The 26,766-nt window shown below is 57.6% G+C and overlaps 1 protein-coding gene across 6 annotated transcripts in view; it reads right to left on the bottom strand.

Annotated features, from left to right (window-relative positions):
- Positions 1-2,840: 2,840 nt before the first annotated feature.
- ARHGEF10 (Rho guanine nucleotide exchange factor 10) overlaps positions 2,841-26,766 on the bottom strand; it is a 108,951-nt gene continuing 85,025 nt past the window's right edge. For all 6 annotated transcript variants that reach the window (XM_047856719.1, XM_047856720.1, XM_047856722.1 and 3 more), the window contains 6 exons: positions 23,368-23,558; positions 22,708-22,865; positions 17,993-18,135; positions 13,723-13,897; positions 6,823-6,945; positions 2,841-3,982 (listed from right to left, as the gene is read on the bottom strand). In XM_047856719.1, the coding sequence (XP_047712675.1) occupies positions 3,471-3,982; positions 6,823-6,945; positions 13,723-13,897; positions 17,993-18,135; positions 22,708-22,865; positions 23,368-23,558 (1,302 nt within the window). In that variant the 3' untranslated portion in view covers positions 2,841-3,470. The remainder of the gene's footprint in view (positions 3,983-6,822; positions 6,946-13,722; positions 13,898-17,992; positions 18,136-22,707; positions 22,866-23,367; positions 23,559-26,766) is intronic.

Below are 26,766 nucleotides of genomic sequence, written 5' to 3'. Positions count from 1 at the left end.
GCAGGAGGTGGTGCGGGTAGAGTCCAAATGGATGAGGTCAGAGCTGGGTCCCTGCAGGGGACTCTGGGACATCTGCATGTCAGCTCAGAGAGGGGGGCTGGGAGCCACCAGCCCTGCCCAGCTACCCGGGACGGGGGGTGGGGGTGCAGAGACAGGAGGTGGGGGCGTCCCCCACGGGGTGGGGGAAGGGAGACAGGAGGTGGGGGCAGGAGGAGATGGGGGTTGTCTCCAACCAGGATGGGGGGCAGGAGGTGCCTGTCCCAGCCCCTGTCACACCCCTGTGTCCGTCTCTTACCCTAAGTTTTCCTGGCACGCCATTATCTGCTGAGCTTGTGAGCCGGGCTGGGCCCGGGCTGGGCCAGCTCCTGGAGCTGAGTCCCTCATCAGGTCCAGTCCAGGCTTGGGGCACGGAGACCCCGGGGGCTCCCGGCTGTGCAGGTGGCCGAGTGCCAAGGAGCCTGAGGACAGGACCCCTGGCACCACTTAGATTTGCAGACGTACTTGCCCCCGCCTCCCAGAACACGGAGCCCCCATCCTGCCTTAACTGTTCACAAGAACCAGATGTCCTCACTTCTTGCCCGAAAGTGCACATCAATCCTGCAGGCACACCGGTCAGAGTCAACCCCACAGGACGAGTCCACACTTCCGGGTTGGCTCCTGGTCCCTTCGGGGGAATGACAGCACCCACCTAACACGGGGGCACCCTGGCCGTGATGGAGGGTCTCGCCCCCGCCCCGCCCCGCCCGCACTGACGTCCCTCCCCCTCGGCCAGCACCTCGGCAGGCTCGGTGGGGGGAGCCGGGCCCCATCCCCCACAGCACAGAGCACAAGGGGCCTCCTGGGTGAGCCCTGAGCTCCCGAGGCCCCTGGGCGGCGGGACGGCCGTGCAGGGGCAAGTCTCCGGGTGCCGGGTCGTGGCCCACAGGGGCCCAGCGTGGGGTCGGCTGTCTGGGGAAGGGCCCCCTCTGGAAACGGGGCCAGTACTTCGGCAGCACGTAAGGCTCCAGAGACAAGCACCACCCTGGGGCGGGGGGGGGGGGGGGATACGGGAGTGCCGGCGACTTGGGCTACACTTGACCCCTTGGGGCCGCAAGTCCAGAGCGGAGGCCGGGCAGGGCCGGTGTGCGATGGGGGCTCCCTGGCTCACAGATGGTGTCTTCTGGCTGTCCTCACAGTCCTCACCGGCAGAGGGGCTGGGAGCTCTCCGGGGACCCTCTCCCGTGTGCGTTGATCGCGGCACGGGGCGCCACCCTCGCCACCTCAGCATCGCCCTCCTCCTGACGTCACCACCTTGCGGGGTGAGATTCCAACCTAGGAGTTTGGGGGCACCCATCCACGGCACCGGCCCAAACGCACCCACACCTGGGTCTGACCCTGGCGGTCCCAGGGTGCTGCTGGGGGCCAGGCGCCAACCACACGCGGAGCCGCTGAGGCCGCCGGGCCAGGGGGTGCGAGGGGCCCGAGGGAACTGGGCCTCGCCCCGAGGCAGGGAGGCAGGGAGGCAGGGTGGGGAGCCCCGGTTGGAGGAGCCAGGGCCGTGCCAGGCTCCTCGCGAACCAGGCCCTAACTCTTGGAGCCCAGGAAGAGCTCAGGGGGCCGCAGGTGAATCGGGAGACAACTATGGCCCCAGAGAGAGGCCGCTTAGCGCCCAGAGCCCCTCACAGAGCGGGACCGCTACCACGGGAGCACCCTATGTGGCGTCACACGGGGTTTTTTCTAACGACGTCATCGATGTTACAACCTAAATGCAAACCTCCACCTGTGACCACCTCGTTCTCTCCTTATTTACGCCAGAAGAAAACCTACTGGTTTGGAGTTTTCCGTTCCCTCGGCCCGTGAAAAGACCGAGAACCTTCACGGCTTCTGCCGTACACACGTTACGGAGCTCGGTGGGCTGCAGACGCGGTCTTCGTGTTTTACACGAAATTCATTCAACCTGCGACGTCACTCAAAATGTAAAACAGCAAGTACGTGAGTCTCTTGGAAGTGTCTCAGCTCAGCACCCACCTCAAGTCACAGCGCTGTTTTCCTCTCATGCTGGGACTGTCTCTGGAACTCGTACTAAACTCCCAGGCCGGCAGGTGGCCATCCTGAACTTGAAAGGGCCCCTCAGAACCCCCCACCCCCCCCCGCCAACTGCCCCTTTGTGTTTTATGGGGGAAAAAGGCAATTCGAATACTGTATTTTTAAATAAAAAGACTTTATTTGTGACTTCAGGTAGCAGCTAACAGTTTAAGAAAGCTTGGGGAGAGATTACTTTCGCGTGGGGGTATATGTGCACCTTGGGAAATAATTGGCTAAGGCATAAAATTAGCATTTTTTAGTCATCTGTAAAGTGCTGAGAAGTTGATCTCCGGTGACGCCCGCATTAATGTTCTCAAACCGCTCAGTGAGTACGACACGGAGACGTAAACCCACGCTGCACGGGACGGGGCCCACTGCTCACCCGCACGCCTCGACCGCGCGGGGGCTTTGTGACCTCAGAATGCAAGCCTTCGTGCTTGCAGGAGGCACACTGAGGCAGTGTCCCCGGCCTGTGTCCCACCCCAGCAGGGACACACCCACACTCTCTAGCACCATGAGCAACCTCAGAAGGCATATTCGAAGCAGGCACCGAGGTCCAGGTCAGCAGGCGCGAGAAACACCCTGAAAGAGCTGAGGACACGCTCACTGTGCATCTCCTACGAGAGGGAAACGTGCATTTCTAATGTGGGTATTGATACTCCTTGCGAGGAGGAGGGAAGGATCTTCTGGTGTGGATGCTCGAGTCTAAATGTTGATAAGGTATTGAGCATTTTGGTTCAAAGCCGAACGTTATTTGTGAAACGTTACAGACGATATATTGACTAAAACATTAACTGTTAATCTTTAATAGAAAAAAAAGGCAGTACAAAAATACTACTTTGTTAAAATACACAACACGCACATTATGCCGCTTTGGAAAACCCACTTCACTTCAGAAAGCAAATACCACCACCTGGACGGGGGGGGGGGGGGGGGGGGGGGATGTTAGCTGGCTCTCTTCAGCGTTACGGACTCTGTGCTGGAATTTAAAGATATACAATATAAATAAAAGGAGAGACTCTGAATCGAGTGAGGTTACTCTAGGAATTGTTAATAAGTTTCTCTACGACGGAATAAGCTGTATTTCCCCATAAGTTCTGAGTCCGCGAACTCTCTAAGCAGCAGGGCCCGCGAGTGGGTGCGGAGCGTCTGTGTTTCCGCGTGGTCTGACGCGCTCGCGAAGCACGCGGTCGCCCCCGGACGCCAACACGGCTGCAACCTGGCCTGGTCCTCTGTCCCCTCACGGGCGTCTGTGCTGGCTTCCGCTCCGGAAAACACCACTGCGACGGTATTGCACATTTCTTCCCCCAAGACGTGATTTACCCTCAACCAGTGTAGACACGGCTACAGCCCTCGGGTCGCCCGGCTTGGCCTCAAGGACGCGGCCACCCAGATGGGCCGCGGACTCACGCGTTCAGGAGGGGGATCTGCCAGACCATGATGGAGGCGGCCAGCTCCTCGGGGCGCTGAGGCCGGGCCTTCCTGCTCACCCGCCGGTGGCCCTGGCCCCCACACACCACCAGCACCGAGCTGGCTTTTGCCCTCCTGACCCGCCGCCCTCTGCTCGGCAACATGCTGGGGAGCCGCAGGAGGTCATAGACGACGCTCTCCTCCGCTCTGGGCTCCAGGGAGCCCGAGCCCTGCGATGGGGTCAGGGACCCGGACGACGAGGAGAAATCGCTTCTGTGGGTCACGGAGCCCAGCGAGCCCCCCAGCCAGACGGCGTCTGGGCTGCTCTGACTCAGGCCGGGGCCCGGCCCCTCGCCTGGCAACACATCCTTCTGGTCTCCGTCCTGGGGGTCTGAGCCAGGTGGCGGGCTGCCCGAGGGCTTGTCCTTGTCTGTTTTGAGGGCGGCGGTGGCCATGACCAGGAACTTGACGGGCCCGTTGTGTGCGTGGTAGGAGACCATGCCTCTTCCTGGGGGACGGTGGGGGGGGGAGGGGTCATTCAGCAATCTTCAGCAATCATCGCGTGCGACAGCCCAGAGGGGGTCAACACGCATCTGCCCCCGTCCAAACCACAGAATCCCACACACGACTGGGACACCGACTGACCACTTAACATGAGAACAGCTTCTCGAAACCTCGTGGATTTTTAGTTAAGTCCACGAAATCTTCCAGAATGACGGGCTAGGATACAACCCTGGTTTTCGTCCACAGCAGCTCCGCCCCGACACCCACAGGGGACTTTTCACAGCAGCGAAACAGCTGTTTTCCTGTTCTCTGTATAAATGCCTTCTCACTTGCTCTATAGAAACATGTTTAATTTTTCTAAGTCTTGATTGAAAATTTAAATGCCACGGGGTGCCTGGGTGGCTTAGTCGTTTAACCATCCGACTTTGGCTCAGGTCACAATCTCGTAGTTTGTGGATTTGAGCCCTGTGTTGGGCTCTGTGCTGACAGCCCAGAGCCTGGAACCTCCTTCGGATTCTCTGTCTCCTCCTCTGTGTGCCCCTCCCCCACTCACACTCTGCGTCTTTCAGTAATAAACATTAAAAAAAAAAAATTAAAAAAAAAAAACGAAAATTTAAATGCCAGAAATGTGTCAGTTTTAAGAACAAGATGCCTAAGTAAACGGCCAGTAGCTTCCTGCCATTTTCTGTTACAAAAAGGTTCTAGGAATTACTTCTGTGGTTTTAATTACATTGGGGACTTTTTGATTTAAAAGTGACGTGAATTTAATTTTAAAACATCACCTAAGGGGCGCCTGGGTGGCGCAGTCGGTTAAGCGTCCGACTTCAGCCAGGTCACGATCTCGCGCTCCGTGAGTTCGAGCCCCGCGTCAGGCTCTGGGCTGATGGCTCGGAGCCTGGAGCCTGTTTCCGAGTCTGTGTCTCCCTCTCTCTCTGCCCCTCCCCCGTTCATGCTCTGTCTCTCTCTGTCCCAAAAATAAATAAACGTTGAAAAAAAAGAAAAAAAAAATCACATCACCTAATCCAAGAGCACGTGTCAGAAACTACCTATAGGTCTTTTTCGAAACAAAGTTTATTTCCCCCCTACGTTGTCAGGTAGGAACAGGGTGTCAGCACTTTTTAAGTGGTTCACAGGTGAGGGGACCAGGATGGGAAGCATGTGTCCCTTTGTCACCAGACGCTTTAAGGCTGACACGAGGCCCTAGCCCTCACCTTCACCCCTCCTTGGCCAAAGCAGATTAAATCACAGGATTCTTTAGCCGGTGTGAGTGGCAGTGGCCAACCAGTAGGTGCTGGAGGGAACCTAGAGGGGGCAGGAAGGCTTGACCCCAGCTGGGGAGGTGTGATCTAAAAGTTACAGAGGGACAGACACGTCATATGTTATGAGGCAATTATAGAAAATGGAAAAAAAAACAGCAAAATCACAAGTTTGGTTTTTTCAGGTACAAATTGGCAAAGCTATACAGAAAAATCAACAGAACGAGGGTGTACGACTCAGGAGAATAGTCAGGTATGTTGTGAGGGAGGGGCCCCTGTGCCAGGGGCAGGGGCAGGTGCAGCGTGACCGCTTCATCAGCACGGTCCAACCTGTACGTGTTGGTTACGTGCAATTTCGTGTACGTGCAATACAGAGCTCAGAATAAAAACTGAGATTAAGAAATGAATGACCGGGGCGCCTGGGTCGCTCAGTCAATTAAATGTCTGACTCTTGATTTCGGCTCAGGTCACGATCTCACAGTTTCGGGAGTTCAAGCCCCACATCAGGCTCTGCCCTGACGGCACAGAGCCTGCTTGGGATTCTCTCTCTCTCCCTCTGCCCCTCCCTGCTCGTGCTCTCTTTCAAATAAATAAATAAACTTAAAAAAAAATCAACAAAATTGGAATCCTTAGCACCAACAGGTGGCTCCTGAACTTAGGGAAAGATAAGTCTGTTAAAGCCCGTGGAGAAAAAAAGCTTTTTGTCTGATGTCACATGAAATACTCTAAAGTCGTCAGTAGGAAAAACCTATAGAAACAGAATCTTTATTGACACTTTGGTGAGTTTCCTACAAATCTTTTTCTTCTGAGAGTTTTTCCCACATCGCTGATGTTACATCATCAACGTAAAATTTGAGATCTTGGTTTTACTTATGGAATTGACGTTTTGTGTGTATCATTTAAAGCTCTCCACAAACACCATTTCTACTGGCTACATCATATACCAAAATGGCAGTGCAACCATTTTCTCAACTGTCTCTTTCCCCCTAATTTTAAGTTGTTTCCTATTCCGGGCTACTAAAAATTGAATGCTGTATCGAATATCTTTTTTGCATCTTGTTTTTGTTCACGGACTCGGCTGCTTACCAAGGCAGATTTCTGAACTGAAAAATCCTGAATCCAGACACACAAGCCTTTTCAGGCTTGTGATCTAAAATGCCAAATTGCTTCCTGAAAATCCTGTACCCATTTGAACTCCTAGCAACGTTGTGCAAAAAAGCACACCTCACGTTGTCCAGAGGCTGGGCTTCCTTCTTGGCCACATAAAATATAAAAAGCATCCACTCCCACTGAGCAAAACCACACAAAAACGACAGAAACTAACAGGTGGCAGTAAAGGTAACGTGAAAACGTGTTTGGGGGGAAAGGTTCTCCCTGGGCCACTAACAGAAGCAGCAGAAAAACAAAAGCAGGAATCGATCCCAATTAGCAGACAGTCCAGAGTATGCCAGAAAAGAAGGGAAAAAGGAACCCCAGATAATCTACACGGTTTAAGCAGGCCCTCCCCTCCGGCTGCAAAAGCACAAGGAGGCAGACGGGCTCAGCGAGCTGACGGGATGGGATGGTGCGTGCGTAGGGGTCCACTCACCGGTCACTTTGGGGATCCCCTGCAGACGAGGCACGGGCAGGGCCACCACGAAGCCCAGGCTGGTGCCGACCATGAGCAGGCCGTGGCAGACGAGCAGGCTGGTCACTGACAGGCGCTGGTGCCCTGCAGGGGACAGGGGACGGAGTCCGGTGTCTGCAGCAGGTGGGGGGCGGGGCAGGTGCTCACCCCCACCCCCCCGGAGTGCCCCCCGCCCAGCCAACCCCCTCCCCACCGGCAAGTGGCTCTCCAGCTACACACTGCACTCAGTCCCTGCCCATCCAGGAAGAGGAAGGCCGCGAGCCGAGCATCGTTTCGGCCCTCCCCACCCTGCCCCCTTGAAGGAGCGGCCTCGCCTCACAGGTGACACAGAACACGTGATCTGTGTTCTGTGTTCTACATCATGCGCCCAGCACGACTCCCCTACTAGTGCCCCTCGGCACAGCTCATCAGTGACAGCAGGTGACACGGAGCTAACACGCGATCTGTGCTCTATGTTCTACGTCATGCGCCCAACACGACTCCCCTACAAGCTCATTGGCACAGCTCATCAGTGACGGCAGGTGACACGGAGCTAACGCGCATTCTGTGTTCTATGTTCTACGTCATGCGCCCAGCACAACTCCCCTACAAGTGCCCCGCGGCACAGCTCATCAGTGACAGCAGGTGACACGGAGCTAACACGTGATCTGTGTTCTGTGTTCTACGTCATGTGCCCAGCACGACTCCCCTACAAGTGCTCGTCGGCACAGCTCATCAACGACAGCAGGCCACACCCCAGGCTTCTGTCGGGACGGGGAAGGACGTGGGACATGGTTTGGGAAATGTCATATGGAACGGTGGCACCAGGAAGGCCTTCACGGCATGGCCCTTGGATCAGTTTGGGTTACAGCCACGGCCCTGTGGCCCAGAAGTGCACGGGGCCGCCTGGCTGGTCTCCTGTGGGCCTCTGCCCTGAAGGGTGCCGGGGGTGTCTGCGTGATCACCACCACTCCGCGGGTGGCACCACTCTGAGCGAGACACACGGCGACCCCCGGCCTCTCTCTGCCAGCTCGAAAGCCGGCGCGTGGACCAGACGGCGTTCCTTGTGTGTGAGGCCACGGTGGCACCTCAGCTGACATGACCCCATCCTGCACAGACAAGGTTCCTTCCAACATCTCTGCATCGACCTCAAGTTCACCTCCCGTAAGAAACATGGCAACAAGTGGCCTGGTACCAAGGCCAAAGCTACATTAACACGACCGTTTTTACGAATTTCTTTGCAACGGCAAGAAACAAACAAGAAGGGGCGCCTGGGGGGCTCAGTCGGGTAAGATCTGATCCTTGGTTCCGCTCAGGTCATGATCTGGCGGTTTGAGAGTTCAAGCCCCGCGTCGGGCTGTGCGCCGACAGCACAGAGCCTGCTTGAGATTCTCTGTCTCCCTTTCTGCCCCTCCCCACTGGTGCACACTCTCTCTTCCACTCTCTCTGAAAATAAGTAAATAAGCTTAAAAACACATCTACAACGAACAAAGATTTGGTTTTGCTTCTCAACACAGACTTACATCCTGTTTTACAAGCTCATGATGGTTTACGTTCCCAGGACTTGCAAACGTCTGACTGAGGGACGTCGTTCTGGAGATGGGTGGGTGCTGCGTGAATTCTGTACACACCACAGAGCACAGGTGCACAGGCACCGTCAGACATGATAGGGCCAGCGGACGCGGCCGAGGGATGAGATCCTCAGCACCGTTCACAACTGCCATCAACGGGCGACAAGCTGGGGTGTGTCCACATGCTCGCGGTAGATACTCCAACAGACGCAGGGAGCGGGGGCAGCACAGAGCCTCTAAGAGTGGGACGCAACGCTTCAGCAGGGTCCCTCTCTCTGCACCGGCACCCAGAACATCCCACAGGCAGCGGACAGGGCCCAGCCACTGGCTAACCTGGGATTAGCTGCTGGCTAACCCGAGATTAGCTGCTGGCTAACCCGGGATTAGCTGCTGGCTAACCCGGGATTAGCTGCTGGTTAACCCGGGATTAGCTGCTGGTTAACCCGGGATTAGCTGCTGGCTAACCCAGGACCACTTAATCCACGATGGCAGCAGGAACCAGGATACCAAACCCCATCCTCAGTTTTGCTTCCTAATTCACAAATCATCTTCAGTCTGGTTTAATTTGCTGACTTCCCCTAGGATGTGGTCATTGAGTATTTCTTTTTAAATTATACTGATTTTACTTTTTTTCTAATCCTAATTTGGCCATCATACGTGGCCACGTCCCTCCTGGAAGGCAATGCGTTCGCTCCGTGGGGACACAGAAAGGCTGACTTCACGTGACCTCTCAGAACTTCTCTGTCAAAACAGTCTCCCTGGAATATTCTAGACAAAGCAGCAAAACGTGCCGCTTGCATCGTGGGGTAAGTAACTGAGTGGGAGCCCCAAGGAACAAGGCCCCGTTACACGCTTTCGCTGTAAATTCTACACCAGCAATCTGCTCTCCAAGGTGTGTGTGCTCATCCGGAGGCTGCGTTATCCCGTGTTCGACCGCGTGAGGGCCGATGTGCTGTACGTCACGGAGCCTGGGTGTGATGGTTTTCAGAACAGAGCTCTACCCAGAGGCAGCAGACGTGGCCCACTCAGCACAGCCATGTCCTCCAGGAAAAGCACGCTAGGGCCTCCAAGAATTATTCGGGTTCCATGAAGTTCTGTTAACTCCCAAGACAGGTGTGAATTACCAGTGTATCAATTTTGTGTTTCATTTTTGTTCTTTCTGGCTTGGGCAGTCTTCATCTCCAGAACCTACTGGAATTTCATCGTCCGGTAAGGGCACAAAAGGGTAACTTCACATATTTCTGCCACGTGTACACAGCGAAACCCATGTGGGCAACCCATGAACACGACTCTCGGACGGAGGCTCTGGGTACGGGCCAGCACTGGACGTGCAGGAGTGCGGGAAAGCCGCCGGCAGTCACAGGCACCAGTGTCCAGAGAACGACACAGCCCAGCGACCTCCAATCGGCGCACCTCCGTGCCTATAGCGTGAACACCGAGTCTCCCGAAGCCGAAGCCAACTAACGCTTGTCTCCAGGAAGCACCGGCCTGAGGGTAAGACCACCGGTAAAAGTTCAAGGGAAGACATGGGGCTTGGGCCTTCTCATTCTCTACATCACAAAATGCAACGAGAATCAGACCAATTTGGGGGCACCTGGGTGGCTCAGTCAGTTGATGTGGACTCCGGTCATGTCTCAGGGTCGCGAATTTGAGCCTTTGCATCAGGCTCTGTGCTGATAGCCTGGAGCCTGCCTGGGGTTCGCTCTCTCTCCGCCCCTCCCCTGCTTTAGTGCGCGCCTGCTTGCTCTCTCTCTCTCTCTCTCTCTCTCTCTCTCACTCTCTCTCTCAAAATAAAGAAATAAACTCAAAAATTTTTTTAAACATCAGACCAATTCTGGACCACGTCTTTCTGAGGACTGTACCCCACAGCCACTGAGGAGACGAGACAAAGACAACAACATTCCGAGCGTAGCGGACTTTGCTCTAACCACCCACCCCCCTCCAAGGCCGCTACACAATCTTCACGGAGAGTCTGAGACGCAGGTCAGGCGTAAGATGCCCCCAGACGTTGGTGAAATTCGGCAGAACACGCGTCACCCGAAGGCTCCCACCCCGATCTGGCCTGGAGGCTTGAGGTTCTCCACAGCCTGACAGCGACACGGGAATGAAGACCCACGACCGAGGGGACATGTGCTGTGACCACAAGGACAGAGCCGAGCCCCGTCGGACGTCGGCGTCCGGCCTGCGGAGGGTGAGCTTGGGGAAGCGTCTCACCGCACAGCCTCTCAGTCCCACCAGAGCCCAGGTGGGTCTGTGACAGCACAGGAGAGCCACGCAGAGGGAGGCAAGAGAGTCATTGACTGGTGGGTGAAACCAGTCACGAAAACGCTCGTGAGAAATGAAGGAAACACTCCATGTGTGGGTCTGTAAACGCAGCGTGGACGTGAGGCCAAGTGAGGACAGGGACAGAGCTCAGCCCTACGAGAAGGGGCCCAGCCCGTGGCACTCGTCGGCTAGCCTGTGGGGGGTCTGGAGCCGCCTCGACCTTGAGCAACAAGGGCAAGATGGCAGCAGGTCCGGGGCTCCCCTGGGGCTGCTTGGACAGTGAGGCCAGCAGGGCCGCGGGGTCAGGACTCTGGGGGCACAGAGGGCAGTCCCCCGGACGGGCCGGCCGCTCACGGGCACGATGACAGCCTGCCCGACACACCATCTGATATGACGGATCCAGACTGCACACACCTGCTCCACCAGCTGGTGTGCAAAAGAGAACACACCAGGTCCCCAGGGAAGTGCCCGTAAACCAGCGTTTTCTTATACGCAAGCTCATAAATTGTGTCAATCTGTGCTCCTCGCGAAACAAAAGGGCCCTATGTTACTTAAGAAACGATTTGTACACAGCTCGTCCTATGGATTAAATCTCCCGACCACCACACACGCGTGCACATGTGGAAACCATGAAGTGGAGAATGCATTAGCTTGGTTGTGGCGAGCCCTTCACGATGTGCACACGTGTGCAAGCAACGAGCCACACAGCCGGTGCGGTTTTACGTGCCAGTCACCCCAGTACAGACACGAAACACAACCAGGGAGCAGCTGTCCCTTGCTCGCCGAGCCCCAAACAAACGTGTCTTATCACCATCCCTGCTTCCCACTGTCCTCTCTGCCCCCAGCCGGCCCGCCTTCCAACTGCAGTGTACTTCCCCTGGTCAGAGGCCAGCCTTTCTGGAACCCGAACCCAGACTATTCATTTCTCAATACGTCAACGGTGACCGTTCCTCCAGTACCTTCTGCTCAAGCTACAGACATCTTCAACACTGTCACTGACCCATCTGCCACCAACCCACCAAGTAGCCACCAACCCACTGCCAACTCACCACCAAATCTGCCCTGAGTCTGGAAGATTCTGAGAACTTGTTTCACTACCGACATGAGCAGGGGACCCAGACAACTTCTAAGACCTTTTTTCCACGCATACATACTTGCAGAATTTAAACGTCACCCGACACGTAATCCCGATTAAGAGGCAACTTGATCGGGGTTCTCTAACCTGCTCAGCCTTTCGTGATGAACTTTTCCAAAGTGAATCCTAAATTCAGTGCCTTTACTATCCTGGTTCCCCCTGCTCTGAACACCAGCAGCACAGCTCCTCCTTCACACGTACACACACACATGCACAGGTGTGGTGCACACACAACACCCACACTCACCCACACCCACACTCACATGTGCAAGCACGCTCACGTACACACAACAGCGCTCCAGGTACACACACACTCTCACCGCCTGCGAGCACCCATGCACACAACACCCCCAGGTGCATACAATGCGTGCATACGCACGCACGCTGGCACTCGGGCTGTGCGCGTGGCCGTCCCCCGCCCGGTGCTCCTCTCCTGGCCGCTTGGATATGCACTGCAGGGCTCTCTGCGCTCCTGACGCCCCCTCTGACTCTGCACAACCCTCTCACCTCCTGACGGTGGTACCTGACTCTGTCTGCCCTGTCCCCCTGTCCCTCATCGCTCGCCGGGAGGGCAAAGTCCCACACAGGCCCCTTTCCCGACTCGTCGTCTGCATGCCAGCCCCTCCTTCCAATTTCCCACGGGGCTCCTTTGCTCAGCACCACACATGCTAGCTTCCTCCAAGCCGGCTCTGTGGGACCCAGTGTCGCTGATGACTTCACGTTCTTCCCGAAAACCCAGGCCCCAAATCTCAGGCTTTCTGGCCCTTCCTCTCCCCAGTCGGTCCCGCCGCAGGTGACTCTGCTCACTGCCGCTTGCCGGGGTGCGTCCCTCGGGACCACAGGACGGCCCGCCACCCTCTCGTCCTCTCAGCCCGCTGCCGGGAAGCCCCTTCCACACTCATGACCGCACAACCTTCCCGGCCTCCTCCTTCCCTCTGCCCCTCTGCCCTTGCACAGCAGCCACCTGCTTACACATGTCTGTCACACGCGGACGTGCCCCAGCTACAAGCCCAACACACCAGCGATGCGTTCCGCGTACGACCTACACGCATGCAGGCACCAGGTACGCGCTCACACACACTAGCTGCACGTTCATTTATACGTGACACAGACACACATTAATTACACGCGTATATGTACCAGATATGGGAATACACTCTAGCTCCATGGGTGTCTGTACCAGCTACATGAAATACAAACGTATACATATTGGCTAGAAACTTATACACACTGGCCACACACCGGCAACATGGTCCTCACATGTGCTAGGTGCCTGTTTGCACTTATTGGCTACACGCTTATGTACACACTTGCATGCGTGTTTATGCAGACGTGCATGTGCGTATGCACACTAGGTACGCGTTCACACGTGCCAGCCACGTGCACGCACATACCAGCCACGTGAATCTACCCACATGAGCTACATGCACATGCACACGTGAGCCACACATGTATACACACTCGCCACCCAGACACACACACACACACACAAGCTACTTGCCGCCCCACAGCCGCACCCCTGCACCTTTGCTGGTTTTGTCCCCCGTCCCACCCCACCCACCCCCGCTAGTGGCATCCTTCCTGCTCTGTGCCTGGTGGCCTCCCAGCTGAGAAGCTGCGTCTCTGGCTTCCCTTGGGAGCTGTCCCCGCCCCAGCAGATCTTTTCCTCCTCTCTGTTCTTCAGCTTGCTCCCAGGGTGGAGTCTTACCAGGCTTAACTGGCGCACACGGGCTATGATCAACGGCTCCTGACCTACAAAAGTGGTGCTTGAATACGGTTCCACGCCAGCGCACAGAGTCGCGGTACGCACAGCGCCCTCGCCCGGAAGAGCTGCGCCTGCGCACCACGTCCCCCGCCGTGTCCTCCCTCGGGGGACATCTCCCCGCCCCCCCTGCCCCCAGGTGCAGTTACCTGGCAGCATATGGTGCACAGGCGTGGCTATGTTGATGTCCTGCAGATGCTTGAGCGTCTCCGTGTGGAAGAGGCGGAGCGTGGACCCAGAGGTGAAGGCGATCCAGATCCCCACGCCAGCGACGACCATGTGAGAGACCACCATGCCTTCTTCCTGGTGGGCGTCCAGCTGATTCTGGAGAGATCAAGGAGAAGCGGTGGACGGGGCAGCGGGTGCGCCTGGAGCCCCGCCCACCGCGGAGGCAGACCCGGCAGTCCCCAGGTGGGGGGCGAGAGCAGGCAGGCGGGAGGGACAGAGGGACGGAGTGGGCAGAGGGACGGAAGGCCCGTGAACAGGGAGACACGATGGCCAAAGGAGGCCGGCCAGCGCCCCCGACTTTGGTGGGGAGTCAGCAGCCCTCCCCCAAATCTCGAGCAGGAACGGAGGTCCACACCCCGGCCTTGGGTGGCCCCGAGATGGCCCCGAGATGGCCCCGAGATGGCCTCCCAGCGCTCCCGGGCTGCCCATGGTGTCTGGCTTTGCAGTCGCCCCTGGCTTGCCCACAAAGGCCACCTGCTACTTCTCTGTGTGACCAGGTCCTTCCTCCCGGGCTTCTGGCCAAGCTCTGCCCCATCCACATCTCCATCTGGACAACCCTGCTCTATGGGGACCCACGGGGGCAGATTTTGTGACTTGGTCCCAGCGCGGATGGGCTAGCACTGGGCAGCTGGCGGTGTTGTCTGCTAGGTCTGGAGGAGGGGTGTGAGCCTGGAGACTCCGTGTGAAGACACGGGGTCCTCAGGGCAGACCAAACCCCACACGGTCCTCCAGATGGAAACACTGGAGGCTGAGCCACACGGGAAACAGGTGGGCTTACTTCTCTGACTCAAGGGCTGGTCCCAAAAGTCTAAGCACAGGGGGGGCTGTGTAGAGCCCGCTGAACTGCCCGCCTTCCCCGGCTGCTCCTCTTGGGCTCATGACATGGTGGTCACTACTCCCTGGGGGAGGAAGGCACATCCGGGGGGAGGGTCGTGCATGTTACAGAAGTTCGGGAATCAAGGAGCAAAGCCACGTTCTGTCCTTGCTGCGGACGCTCCAGGAAAGACAAGATAGCACAGGTTGCTGGCCCTCAATCCCGGTTTCTAATTCAGCAGGCTGAGGGGCCCAGAACTAGCATTTCCAGAATGTTCCGAGGGCCCACCGATGCTCCACACCCCCTTTTTTCCACTGCTTTTCGGCAAGTTACTTTATCCATTCACTGCAGTTTGTCCTCCTTTCTGTCCCGAGCCACGTCACATGCGGCCTTGACGTGCTCCCAAGATGCCGCGGGTACATCTCCGGTGCTGCTGGTGCACGCTGTCCGTGACTGCCCACTGACGTGTCTCCTGCACTTCGCGGCCGGTGGCCTGTCCTCCCAGAACCTGCTCGTCCTGCAGGCCTGTGGGTCCTGTGGGCCCCCCGCCCACGTGCGTGGTCTCCAGCAGCACCCCCTTCAGAGGGGCCGGCAAACCGGCCTTCAGAGAGCACGGACTTCCTGACATCGGTGGCTCACCATCCACCCAGCGTGGTGGTATCCCTGCCCCGGCCAGACGTGGCTGCTGTCGTGGGACACCTCCCGCCCAGGCGGCCGTCTGCGATGCTCACAGGGACCGAGGAATAGCCCTAAGCTCATCCGTAATGAACGTGAGGTCCCTTCCGACCCCACCTGTGCCGCCCTCTCTTCCCACCAGGCTCTCAGGCTCCCCCGACCTTTCTTGCACGTGACGGGCCTCCCTCCTCACAGGCTCTACGTCGTCTCCTTCCAGGAATTCTGCTCGGCTGGGACAGCCGGCGGCATAGGGCTCTCGGGCAGAAATAATCCAGCGTTTCTGTCCTGCCCTGTGTGTCCCTGGCATCAAAGCCACGATTCCGCTCTTTCCTGCCAGCTGCCTGGTGCGGCCAGAGCCACCGCTGGCTGACTTTCTGCCAGCTGCAGGAGGTGGGGTCTTGCAGGACGCTGGACTGGCACATCAAGGACAAGCCACAGAAAAGCTAGTTGCGGTCCAACGGAAAGTGCATCGACCTCGAGCCCGTCTGGGACCCAGCGCGTCCAGGTGTGGCACCTGGTGACTTCCCGAAGGCCTGCTGTCCTATGCCGCCCTCGGGGGTCTCGCGCAGTCTAACACCGTCCACCCAGGCCCGCACGGACTCGGTGTTACTCTGACCGCGGTCAGCCCACGCTCTGTGACGTGAAGGAGCTCCTACAACGGGCGGGAGGCTCACGGTCCACCTTCTGACATTACAGAATCTGCCACCAAGCGTGTCCATGAACAGGTTTCACGAACGTCTTGAAATGTGTCTCAATGAGTGCTGGCAAAATGTCTTCAAGCCCCTGTCCTGGCTGAACCGGTGACCCTTCCTAAGGAGAGTCTAGACAAATATTTTTGGAAGTCCATGATGACTAAAGTTGATCACGAGTTTGTGGAAATTGGCAACAGTCATTCCAAAATGCCCTCAGGGCCCTCACGGGGATGACGGGGACCCTCCCCTGAACAGATTCCTTTCTCTACCACCTTGGGTGTGATGCTCAGAGGAATTTTTATCTGTGACAGGATTTGTTTCATTGGCGGAAAAAAAAAACCAAAAAACCTTTGCTATCTGAGTTCATTTAGAGTAGAAGCGAGAAACGGTCACGCGTAGACAGAAAATAATTAGGTACGTGCAACTTTTAATAAAAAAAGAAATATATAAAATGGGCAAAAAATTCAAAGGTATAATAAGTAAAATTCTTTCTCTGTCTCATCCCTGCTACCCTGCTTAGGACGGCTTTTTGTGTGTCTCTGAAAGTACACACACGTGCACGTGTTAAGCAACTGCTAACAACAGGTAATACGTAAAGCGCTCTGCGGGCACCCTCTGTACGTGTATGTTCACACAACAACTCTCTGCAACCTGCCCCTCCCCCGCTTAACTGAACACCTGCCAGCGCTGCCCGCTCTTTCTCTCCTGCCACTGCCAGGTATGACGTTATTTACCTAGTTCCCCCACTGGTGCTCGTTGGGTATTTTCAATTATTCGTGGTATCACACAACGCGGCGATACGTGACCTCACCCACACACGCATGAGCTTATCTAAGGAGCAAACGTCTAGCGGTAGCATTGCCAGGAAAAGGATTGAGCCCTTTGAATGCCAGACGCCAACGCGGGACTGCCTTCCGGAGACGCTGCACAGCGGCCTCCCTCCACTGGCTGAGTCCCGGAGCCCTGGACTTGCCCGGGACCAGCCACCATGCGCCCACAGCTCGCCAACGCTGCAAAGTGAGAACGTTTCACCTTTTGCCCATTTGAAAAATGGCTCCTTGTCACAACAAGCGCTTTCTAGAGATGAGGCTAACGCACGTACGCCTGTACGTATGGGTAAACACGTGTGTGAGTACACTGGCCGGGTGTACGAACACATACCTGTGTGCTGCACGATTCTTAGTTTAGTGCTCTATTCATATTTTTCTCTGAGCTGCCTTATGTCCTCTGAACATTTTTTACTAGCTTGGCTTCTTTCTCTTAAAGTTAATAAGAATTCTCTTTAATAAGAACATTACCTCTCGGCCACAGATGTGGCATATATTTTCTTCATTTTCATTTACAGAAGTTTCTATACAAACACACACTTACTAAATGTGCACAGAAAATGTTCTAAAACCGCACCAAATTTATTTTCTTTATTATGGCAACTTCTAGGCATGTGTCATGCTTGGAAAATCTCTCCCGCTACAAAGTAATGAGAACATTGTACTGCTTTCTATCTAAGTTTATGATTTTGTTTATGTTTTTAAAATTACCTCCATCTGTAAAGTTTACAAGGGAAAAGGCTCGGGGCCAGAGGCACGGCTCCACATTTCCACATGGCCCGTTGTCTCCTGATCCTTTGTTGAATAACCCACGGATTGCACTGATTGGAAAAGGCCACTTCGATCAAATGTCGAGTCTGTCCATGTCCTTGAAGACTCTCTATTATGTTCGTACTGAGCACGTTTTTTAAAGTAACGTGTTTGTGGTCATTAGCAGATAAACAAGCGACAGTTCTTTCTTGGGCGCGTGGCTAGAGGACGGTTAGCTGAGTTATCTACTTAATCTGGTCTTTCCCAGATTTCCCTCCCAAATCTAGGAGGAAATTCTCTCCGTGCAGGGCCACATGCAAGAGGCTGCCAGCATCAGCTACAGGCCAGAGGCCCTCTGACCGCCAGCATCGGAGGCTAACCGGGGCCAGCTCTAAGATGCGTCTCTTCCGTGCCACGCACTCAAGGGGCTTACCTCTATTGTGTGGGTCTCGGCGCTGATCGTAAAAACTTGACCTCCCGAAGCTGCCCATAACGTGTCCTCCGTCATTACGAGACTTCTAACTGGTAGCACGCCTAGTTTTATCACTGTCTGAGGTTCGGGACTCCAGGATCCATCTTGAAAAACAAAAATTTTACTCTCAAATTCAGTTATGTGTACACAGGGAGTAGGGACAGGATCCCAGCTCATTTTAAGTAACAGGCAAAATATCATCGGTAACCGTGACGTTCACACTTGGTGCTGGGCGTCCAGAGTTCCACGAGCACCATTTCCACGAGGCAACTCAGCACGGTGGCAGAGCCCGGAGTGCGCACGACCCCAGCCCGGCCACCTGGCGCGTGTCCCGCACAAACGGCCCGCGAGGTGGCCGTTGACAGTGTGAGGCATGACGAGGTGATCGATCAGCTCAGCAAGGCGCCCGGCGCCCGGGTGTCTCATACGCCCTGTCATCTACAACGCCAATACACGAAATGACCCCGTCGTCAGGAGGAGGGTCCACACCCACACGGTGCGGGCCAACGTCCACACCTCCCGCTGCCTGCTCGCTCTTTTGAGCTTTCCCTTGATACGCATCCTGTATCATCAGGATGGACCGTATCTTCCCTGCATTAGAACAGTAAGTCAGAACTGGGAGGAGAGGCTTTCGCTCGCTCTGGTCCTGAAGCACAGGCCCTGATGAAATATGCCGCTTTGCAAATACTTTCAAGGATCTAAGGATAAGGTCTGTCATACTTCACGTGAAGTAGAGTCAACAAACAACTTGGAGAGCGGTAAAAAATATGTAAAGCAAGACTAGACACACGTCTTCAACGTGACTACATAATTGTCCTGTGAAAGTTTAAAATAAATTTTTCAATTTTCAAAGCAACCACTAATTAAGCCATCATGCCTAAAAACATCTTTAAAAAATTGTTTTTTACATTTATTTATTTTTGAGAGACAGAGAGAAACAGAGCACAGGAGGGGGAAGGGCAGAGAGAGAGGGAGACACAGAATCCCAAGCAGCTCCAGGCTCCGAGCTGTCAGCACAGAGCCCAACGCGGGGCTCGAAGAACCCACGAACCGTGAGATCGTGACCTGAGCTGAAGTCAGACGCTTAACTGACTGAGCCACCCAGGCGCCCCTATGCCTGAAAGCATTTAATGGTTCATCCACCAGTGCCTCTGACTTCCTAATCAAAACAGAGCTTTGCTCAGGGACGAGGGCACAGTCTTGGTTCCGAACCAAGTTCTGGCTTCTGTGTTCTAGATCTGAAGCACTGAACCTTTTAATCCAATCCCTCTTTATGAATAACTTTAGCTGAGGTTGTGCAGCCACCAGGAGGCAACCAGGCAGGCTCTGAATTCCATGGCACACTTTCAAGTTATAATTTGACTTAAATGGAGATGCTTTTATGCTACAATTAAGCCAAAAGATGTTGCAGGACAGTTACTGGTTCCAGTGGACAATGACCTGTAAAATCATTTGTCAAATCCGCACTGGACCCGGAGTATCATCGCGTGGTTACACATGCGTGCACACACAAGCACACGCTCACTAGCAGTCACACGTGCACATACATACACACAGAAGCACACAGGCCTTCTCACCCGGGACTCAGAGCCCTTTGAGACCCCGCAGTCTCCACTTTCGATGGGATCACAGAGGCTCCGAGCTGAGACGCGATTCTCCCCAACACTCGCACGGGACTGAGAGAGCAGGGCTGTGGATCCCTGCTGCCCCTGCCCCTGCCCCACGGGGCCTGCCCCCCCGATGTGGCCACGTCCTCCGAATCAAGACGCCTGCTGCTGTCAAGTTATTTTGGTTCGGGACTAACTTCTAACAATTGAACTTTGTTTTCCGACCACCTAAGTCACTCCTTCTACAGATCCCGTGCACAAGATCCTCTGAGGGCCATGGGGAGGGCACAATGTCGGTCCCTGGGATGCGGGCCTCAGCTCCAGCTGACACGCCACCTGTCTGGGGACAGCCTCTTTCTGCAGTCTTCCCTCCAGACCTGGGTCCTCAACCAGGCTGTCCAACCACAGCTGGGTGCAAACCCATGCCAATGACATTTTGAACCCACACTTAAAAATCTGGAAATTTCCTACAGAACATTCCAGATTTCGAACGCCCTGAAAAGTCAGATGCTTGCAGCAGTGCCCGGCTGAGAAGCAGCCTTTCCCCCTCCGGCTAGGCACATCGTCACCCCTCAGAGAACACGACGGTGGGGAAGAGACACCTCTCCAAAGAAGACATTCAGACGGCGGACAGGTACGTGAACTTGCGGTCAGCACCACGCATCATCAGAGAAATGGAGTGAAAGCACAATGGGCCATCGCTCCACACTTGTGAGAATGACATCATCAAAGACACAAGAAACAACAGGTGTTGGCGAGGATGCGGCGCAAGGGGGACCCTCGTGCACAGCTGGTGGGAATGCAAAATGCAGCCGCTCTGGACAACAGTGTGGAGGCTCCTCAGGAGAGTAGAAACAGAACTACTCTACGACCCAGCCGCCCCACTTCTGGGCTCTTACCCGAAGGACACGCGAACAGTAATTTGAAAAGGCCTGTTCGCCCCATGTTCACACGGCATTATTTACAATCGCCAAGACACGGAGAAGATCCAAGTGTCCCCCAACGTGTGAATGGACAGAGATGTGCTATACATACAACAGAATATCATTCGGCCATAGAAAATGAGCAAATCCTACTGCTTGTAACGTAGGAGACAGGTCAGACAAAGACAGACAAACCCACTAATGGCCCTCGGCCGCCCTCAGGAGGGGCACAGACCCCTGCTCCCCGCCCTTTCTAGCCTACACCCTTCCCGGGATCCCGCAGCGGCCTGGCCCCCTGGCCGAGCTCCACAGGACGGGCACCTCCAGGCTGGCTCCATGGCCTTCCCGCACACGACTCTGGCCCCAGTACCCCCCAGCGCTCTCTGGGTGCCCTGAGAGCTGAGGCTGCCCATCTGCAGCCGCTGGTGACCAGCTCAGGGTCCCCTGAACCAGCCAACACTCAGACTGTCCCTGAGATGGTGACTGACCCCAGTACGGAGCCGGGGGGAGGGGGGTTCCCGAGGTGGACCACAGGCGGGCAGGAGCCAGGGCGGGGGTGGGGGTGAGTTCCCGAGGTGGACCACAGGTGGGCAGGAGCCAGTGGGGGTTCCTGGGGTGGACCACAGGTGGGTAGGAGCTGGGGGGTATTCCCGGGGTGGACCACAGGCGGGCAGGAGCTGGGCGGGGGTGGGGTTCCTGGGGTAGACCACAGGTGGGCAGGAGCCGGTGGTGGGTTCCCAGGGTGGACCACAGGTGGGCAGGAGCCAGGGCGGGGGTGGGGGTGGGTTCCCGGGGTGGACCATAGGTGGGCAGGAGCCGGGGCAGGGGGGGTTCCCGGGGTGGACCACAGGCAGACAGGAGCTGGGCAGGGGTGGGGTTCCTGGGGTAGACCACAGGCGGGCAGGTGCCGGTGGGGGGGGCATTCCCAGGGTGGACCACAGGAGGGCAGGAGCCAGGGTGGGGGTTCCCGGGGTGGACCACAGGCAGGCAGGCAGGTATCAGGAACAGAAAGGAGCCGGGGGGGCCAGGCAGCCCCCATTCCTCAAGGGGCCTCAGCCCTTGGCTTCCCTCACTCAACCCTTCCGATAAATTTGCCATTTTACTTTTCCTCGTCGGGGACCCAACTGGACACGGGGCTGCCCAGTTGCCGTGGAAACCAGCCAGGATGTGCAAACCGCCCGGACTGGGCGGAGGAAGGGTAGGTAGGGCGCTGAGCGCTCACACGTACCGTGTCAGGTGGGGCCCCGTGACAGGATCAGTGCCCTTGCAAGAAGGGGACGCCCCAGAGCGCGTGCTCCGTCCGCCGCGTGAGGACCCTGTTCCGCGGTGGGGAGGCGCCCTCCACAGCAGAAAGCGACTCTCCCCAGGGACCCGCTGCCACACCCTGCTCAGGCCCCGCTCTGTGGCATCTGCTATGGCGCCCGAGCCAGCCAAGACACGACGTCTTAGCGCTGAGGCCCCGGGGCGGCAATCCCACATGTCCATGTAACCCCCGGACGAGAGGTGCAGGGAGGCCTGCCAGCCAGGAGTGGGGTGAGAAGGAGCCCCTGAGAGCAAGAGCCTCCGCAAAGGGGCGACAATCCGTCAGATCAGAACTGGCAGGAGCAGGTGTGGACACAAGGCCCCCTGCCTCTGCCTCTGAGAGCTGCAGCCCGGGGGGCCCCGGGGGCCCCGGGGAAGAGACGCCCACCGGCCCCTCTGCTGTCACCGGAAGCCACTGGAATGCTCAGCCAAGCCTGTGACAAGAGAAGGAGCCTGAGGAGGAGGGACGATGGCCGGGCTGGTGGGCTGGTGACAACCTCGCGTAGCCGCTCATCCGGGTGGCCTGCAGTGCCCCCCCGCCCCCGGGTAAGAGAGCCTTGCGGGGCCGGGGGACAGAATCGTGGCTGCGGGGAGACAGACGCACACAGAGGAAGGTACTTGGCGGCCTGCTAAGGGGTCACCAGGAGACCGTCCTCTGAAACAGCTTCCCGCCTGTGTGGCTGGGGTGCTCCTTTCGGGGCTGGGAAGTCACGTGCCCGGGACAGGTGGGGGTAGGCGCTGGCGGGGATGTGACCCAGAAGCACACAGCTCACTCCACAGCAAACCCCCGGACACGGCCACGAGACCGGCTGCGCAGACACACGCACAGCACAGACGCAATTACCTTCCGCCTTCTGGTAGACGGCCACGGCCCCGTTGACCAGGCCGGCATACAGGCTCTGGGCCGCGCAGGCAAGGCTCATGACCGTGGACTTGTCCGGGGTAAAGAAGTGCTGCAGACGCACCTTCTTGGAGCCTTGGCTGCTCTTGTAAATGGAGATGCTTCGAGAGAAGAACGCAAACCTTGTCAGCGCATTTGCTCGGGAAGGAAGGGCAGCCTCATCTCATCACAAAGTGCTCGTGACGCCCCAGCCCTTCCCGCCTCCTCCCGCCCTGGGCAGAAACGCTGCTGCCTCTCAGCCCCCTTCGCTTCATTTTAAAGGAGAAAGTTTGGGTTACACAGATTTTAAAAAATTACTTCTTTCAATCTATCTTAAAACTTCGTATCCGGAAAACCATGTTAACTTTCCTTTAAAAGGTGTCTGTGTTCAATATGTTTACAGCACAGACTCTGGCCGTGTTTTTTCCAAAACATGAAGAGAAAGGTACTTTTGAAATCAGGGATAAGAAGAAACACGTCAGGGGAAGCGCCAGGCAGCACGGGCGCACTTGCTGGTGGTGTCAAAGGTCAGCGACCCCAGCCACTCTCGCCACGCAGTGTCACCCAACAGGTGGAGCAGGTGACCGTCCGGCTCCTCGTCACGGAGCGGCACGCGGGGCTCACCTCCCCTCCTCAGTGCCCAGGCAGATGGTGGGCACGCCCGGCGCCCTCCCGGCCGCGGCCCCGGGCTCCGCAGGGATGAACACCATGCACAGCGTCCGAGACTCCACGTTGAAGCACTCGATGACTTTGGGGCTGGAGCTTTGAAAGGAGACGATGGCGATCTGGCCCATCTGACTGGTGCAGCTTCCAATCTGAGGCAGGGGTGGGGTGGGGGGTGGAGGGGAGAGAGGAGCAGCTAGGAGCTTCCACAGCAGCTTTGGATCTGAGGCAGGGGTGGGGGGTGAAGAGCCCTGGGAGATTCCAAGGCAGCTTCAGATCTGAGGCAGGGGTTGGGGGGGGAGGAGCACTGGGAGCTTCCACAGCAGCTTCGGATCTGAGGCAGGGGTGGGGGAGAGAGGAGTGGCTGGGAGCTTCCACAGTAGCTTCGGATCTGAGGCAGGGGTGGGGGGAGGAGCACTGGGAGCTTCCACAGCAGCTTCGGATCTGAGGTGGGGGGGGTGGTGAGGTGCACTGGGAGCTTCCACAGCAGCTTTGGATCTGAGGCAGGGGGGTGGGGGGAGGAGCACTGGGTGCTTCCACAGTAGCTTTAGATCTGAGGCAGGGGTGGGGGGGAGGAGCACTGGGAGCTTCCACAGCAGCTTCGGATCTGAGGCAGGGGTGGGGGGGAGGAGCACTGGGAGCTTCCACAGCAGCTTCGGATCTGAGGTGGCGGGGGGGGGGGGGTGAGGTGCACTGGGAGCTTCCACAGCAGCTTCGGATCTGAGGCAGGGGTGGGGGAGAGAGGAGTGGCTGGGAGCTTCCACAGTAGCTTTGGATCTGAGGCAGGGGTGGGGGGGAGGAGCACTGGGAGCTTCCACAGCAGCTTCGGATCTGAGGCAGGGGTGGGGGAGAGAGGAGCGGCTGGGAGCTTCCACAGTAGATTTGGATCTGAGGCAGGGGTGGGGGGGAGGAGCACTGGGAGCTTCCACAGCAGCTTCGGATCTGAGGCAGGGGTGGGGGAGAGAGGAGTGGCTGGGAGCTTCCACAGCAGCTTTGGATCTGAGGCAGGGGTGGGGGGGGGGGAGGAGCACTGGATGCTTCCACAGCAGCTTCGGATCTGAGGCAGGGGTGGGGGGGAGGAGCACTGGGAGCTTCCATAGCAGCTTCGGATCTGAGGCAGGGGTGGGGGAGAGAGGAGTGGCTGGGAGCTTCCACAGTAGCTTTGGATCTGAGGCAGGGGTGGGGGGGAGGAGCACTGGGCGCTTCCACAGTAGCTTCGGATCTGAGGCAGGGGTGGGGGGGAGGAGCACTGGGAGCTTCCACAGCAGCTTCGGATCTGAGGTGGGGGGGGGGGGGTGAGGTGCACTGGGAGCTTCCACAGCAGCTTTGGATCTGAGGCAGGGGTGGGGGGGGGGAGGAGCACTGGATGCTTCCACAGCAGCTTCGGATCTGAGGCAGGGGTGGGGGGGAGGAGCACTGGGAGCTTCCATAGCAGCTTCGGATCTGAGGCAGGGGTGGGGGAGAGAGGAGTGGCTGGGAGCTTCCACAGTAGCTTTGGATCTGAGGCAGGGGTGGGGGGGAGGAGCACTGGGCGCTTCCACAGTAGCTTCGGATCTGAGGCAGGGGTGGGGGGGAGGAGCACTGGGAGCTTCCATAGCAGCTTCGGATCTGAGGCAGGGGTGGGGGAGAGAGGAGTGGCTGGGAGCTTCCACAGTAGCTTTGGATCTGAGGCAGGGGTGGGGGGGAGGAGCACTGGGCGCTTCCACAGTAGCTTCGGATCTGAGGCAGGGGTGGGGGGGAGGAGCACTGGGAGCTTCCACAGCAGCTTCGGAGCTGAGGCGGGGGGGGGGGGGGCGGTGAGGTGCACCGAGAGCTTCCACAGCAGCTTCGGATCTGAGGCAGGGGTGGGGGAGAGAGGAGTGGCTGGGAGCTTCCACAGTAGCTTCGGATCTGAGGTGGGGGGGGTGGTGAGGTGCACTGGGAGCTTCCACAGCAGCTTTGGATCTGAGGTGGGGGGGGTGGTGAGGTGCACTGGGAGCTTCCACAGCAGCTTTGGATCTGAGGCAGGGGGGTGGGGGGAGGAGCACTGGGTGCTTCCACAGTAGCTTTAGATCTGAGGCAGGGGTGGGGGGGAGGAGCACTGGGAGCTTCCACAGCAGCTTCGGATCTGAGGCAGGGGTGGGGGGGAGGAGCACTGGGAGCTTCCACAGCAGCTTCGGATCTGAGGTGGCGGGGGGGGGGGGTGAGGTGCACTGGGAGCTTCCACAGCAGCTTCGGATCTGAGGCAGGGGTGGGGGGGAGGAGCACTGGGAGCTTCCACAGCAGCTTCGGATCTGAGGCAGGGGTGGGGGAGAGAGGAGTGGCTGGGAGCTTCCACAGTAGCTTTGGATCTGAGGCAGGGGTGGGGGGGAGGAGCACTGGGAGCTTCCACAGCAGCTTCGGATCTGAGGCAGGGGTGGGGGAGAGAGGAGCGGCTGGGAGCTTCCACAGTAGATTTGGATCTGAGGCAGGGGTGGGGGGGAGGAGCACTGGGAGCTTCCACAGCAGCTTCGGATCTGAGGCAGGGGTGGGGGAGAGAGGAGTGGCTGGGAGCTTCCACAGCAGCTTTGGATCTGAGGCAGGGGTGGAGGGGGGGGGGAGGAGCACTGGATGCTTCCACAGCAGCTTCGGATCTGAGGCAGGGGTGGGGGGGAGGAGCACTGGGAGCTTCCATAGCAGCTTCGGATCTGAGGCAGGGGTGGGGGAGAGAAGAGTGGCTGGGAGCTTCCACAGTAGCTTTGGATCTGAGGCAGGGGTGGGGGGGAGGAGCACTGGGAGCTTCCACAGCAGCTTCGGATCTGAGGCAGGGGTGGGGGAGAGAGGAGTGGCTGGGAGCTTCCACAGCAGCTTTGGATCTGAGGCAGGGGTGGGGGTGGGGGAGGAGCACTGGATGCTTCCACAGCAGCTTCGGATCTGAGGCAGGGGTGGGGGGGGAGGAGCACTGGGAGCTTCCATAGCAGCTTCGGATCTGAGGCAGGGGTGGGGGAGAGAGGAGTGGCTGGGAGCTTCCACAGTAGCTTTGGATCTGAGGCAGGGGTGGGGGGGAGGAGCACTGGGCGCTTCCACAGTAGCTTCGGATCTGAGGCAGGGGTGGGGGGGAGGAGCACTGGGAGCTTCCACAGCAGCTTCGGATCTGAGGCAGGGGGGGGGGGGGGGGGGCGGTGAGGTGCACCGAGAGCTTCCACAGCAGCTTTGGATCTGAGGCAGGGGTGGGGGGGAGGAGCACCGGGAGCTTCCACAGCAGCTTTGGATCTGAGGCAGGGGTGGGGGGGGAGGAGCACTAGGAGCTTCCACAGCACGCGGAGGCCTGACACTCCACGGCAACGAGAGAACCGACATGCCCACGAGGGCCGGCGCGATTAAGAGGGTCAAGGGCGCCTA

Source organism: Prionailurus viverrinus, chromosome B1 (genome assembly GCF_022837055.1).
Source record: "Prionailurus viverrinus isolate Anna chromosome B1, UM_Priviv_1.0, whole genome shotgun sequence".
In the NCBI taxonomy this organism is placed as follows: domain Eukaryota; kingdom Metazoa; phylum Chordata; class Mammalia; order Carnivora; family Felidae; genus Prionailurus; species Prionailurus viverrinus.
Note: the sequence above shows the minus strand (reverse complement) of the source record. Positions and strands in the feature narration are given on the sequence as shown.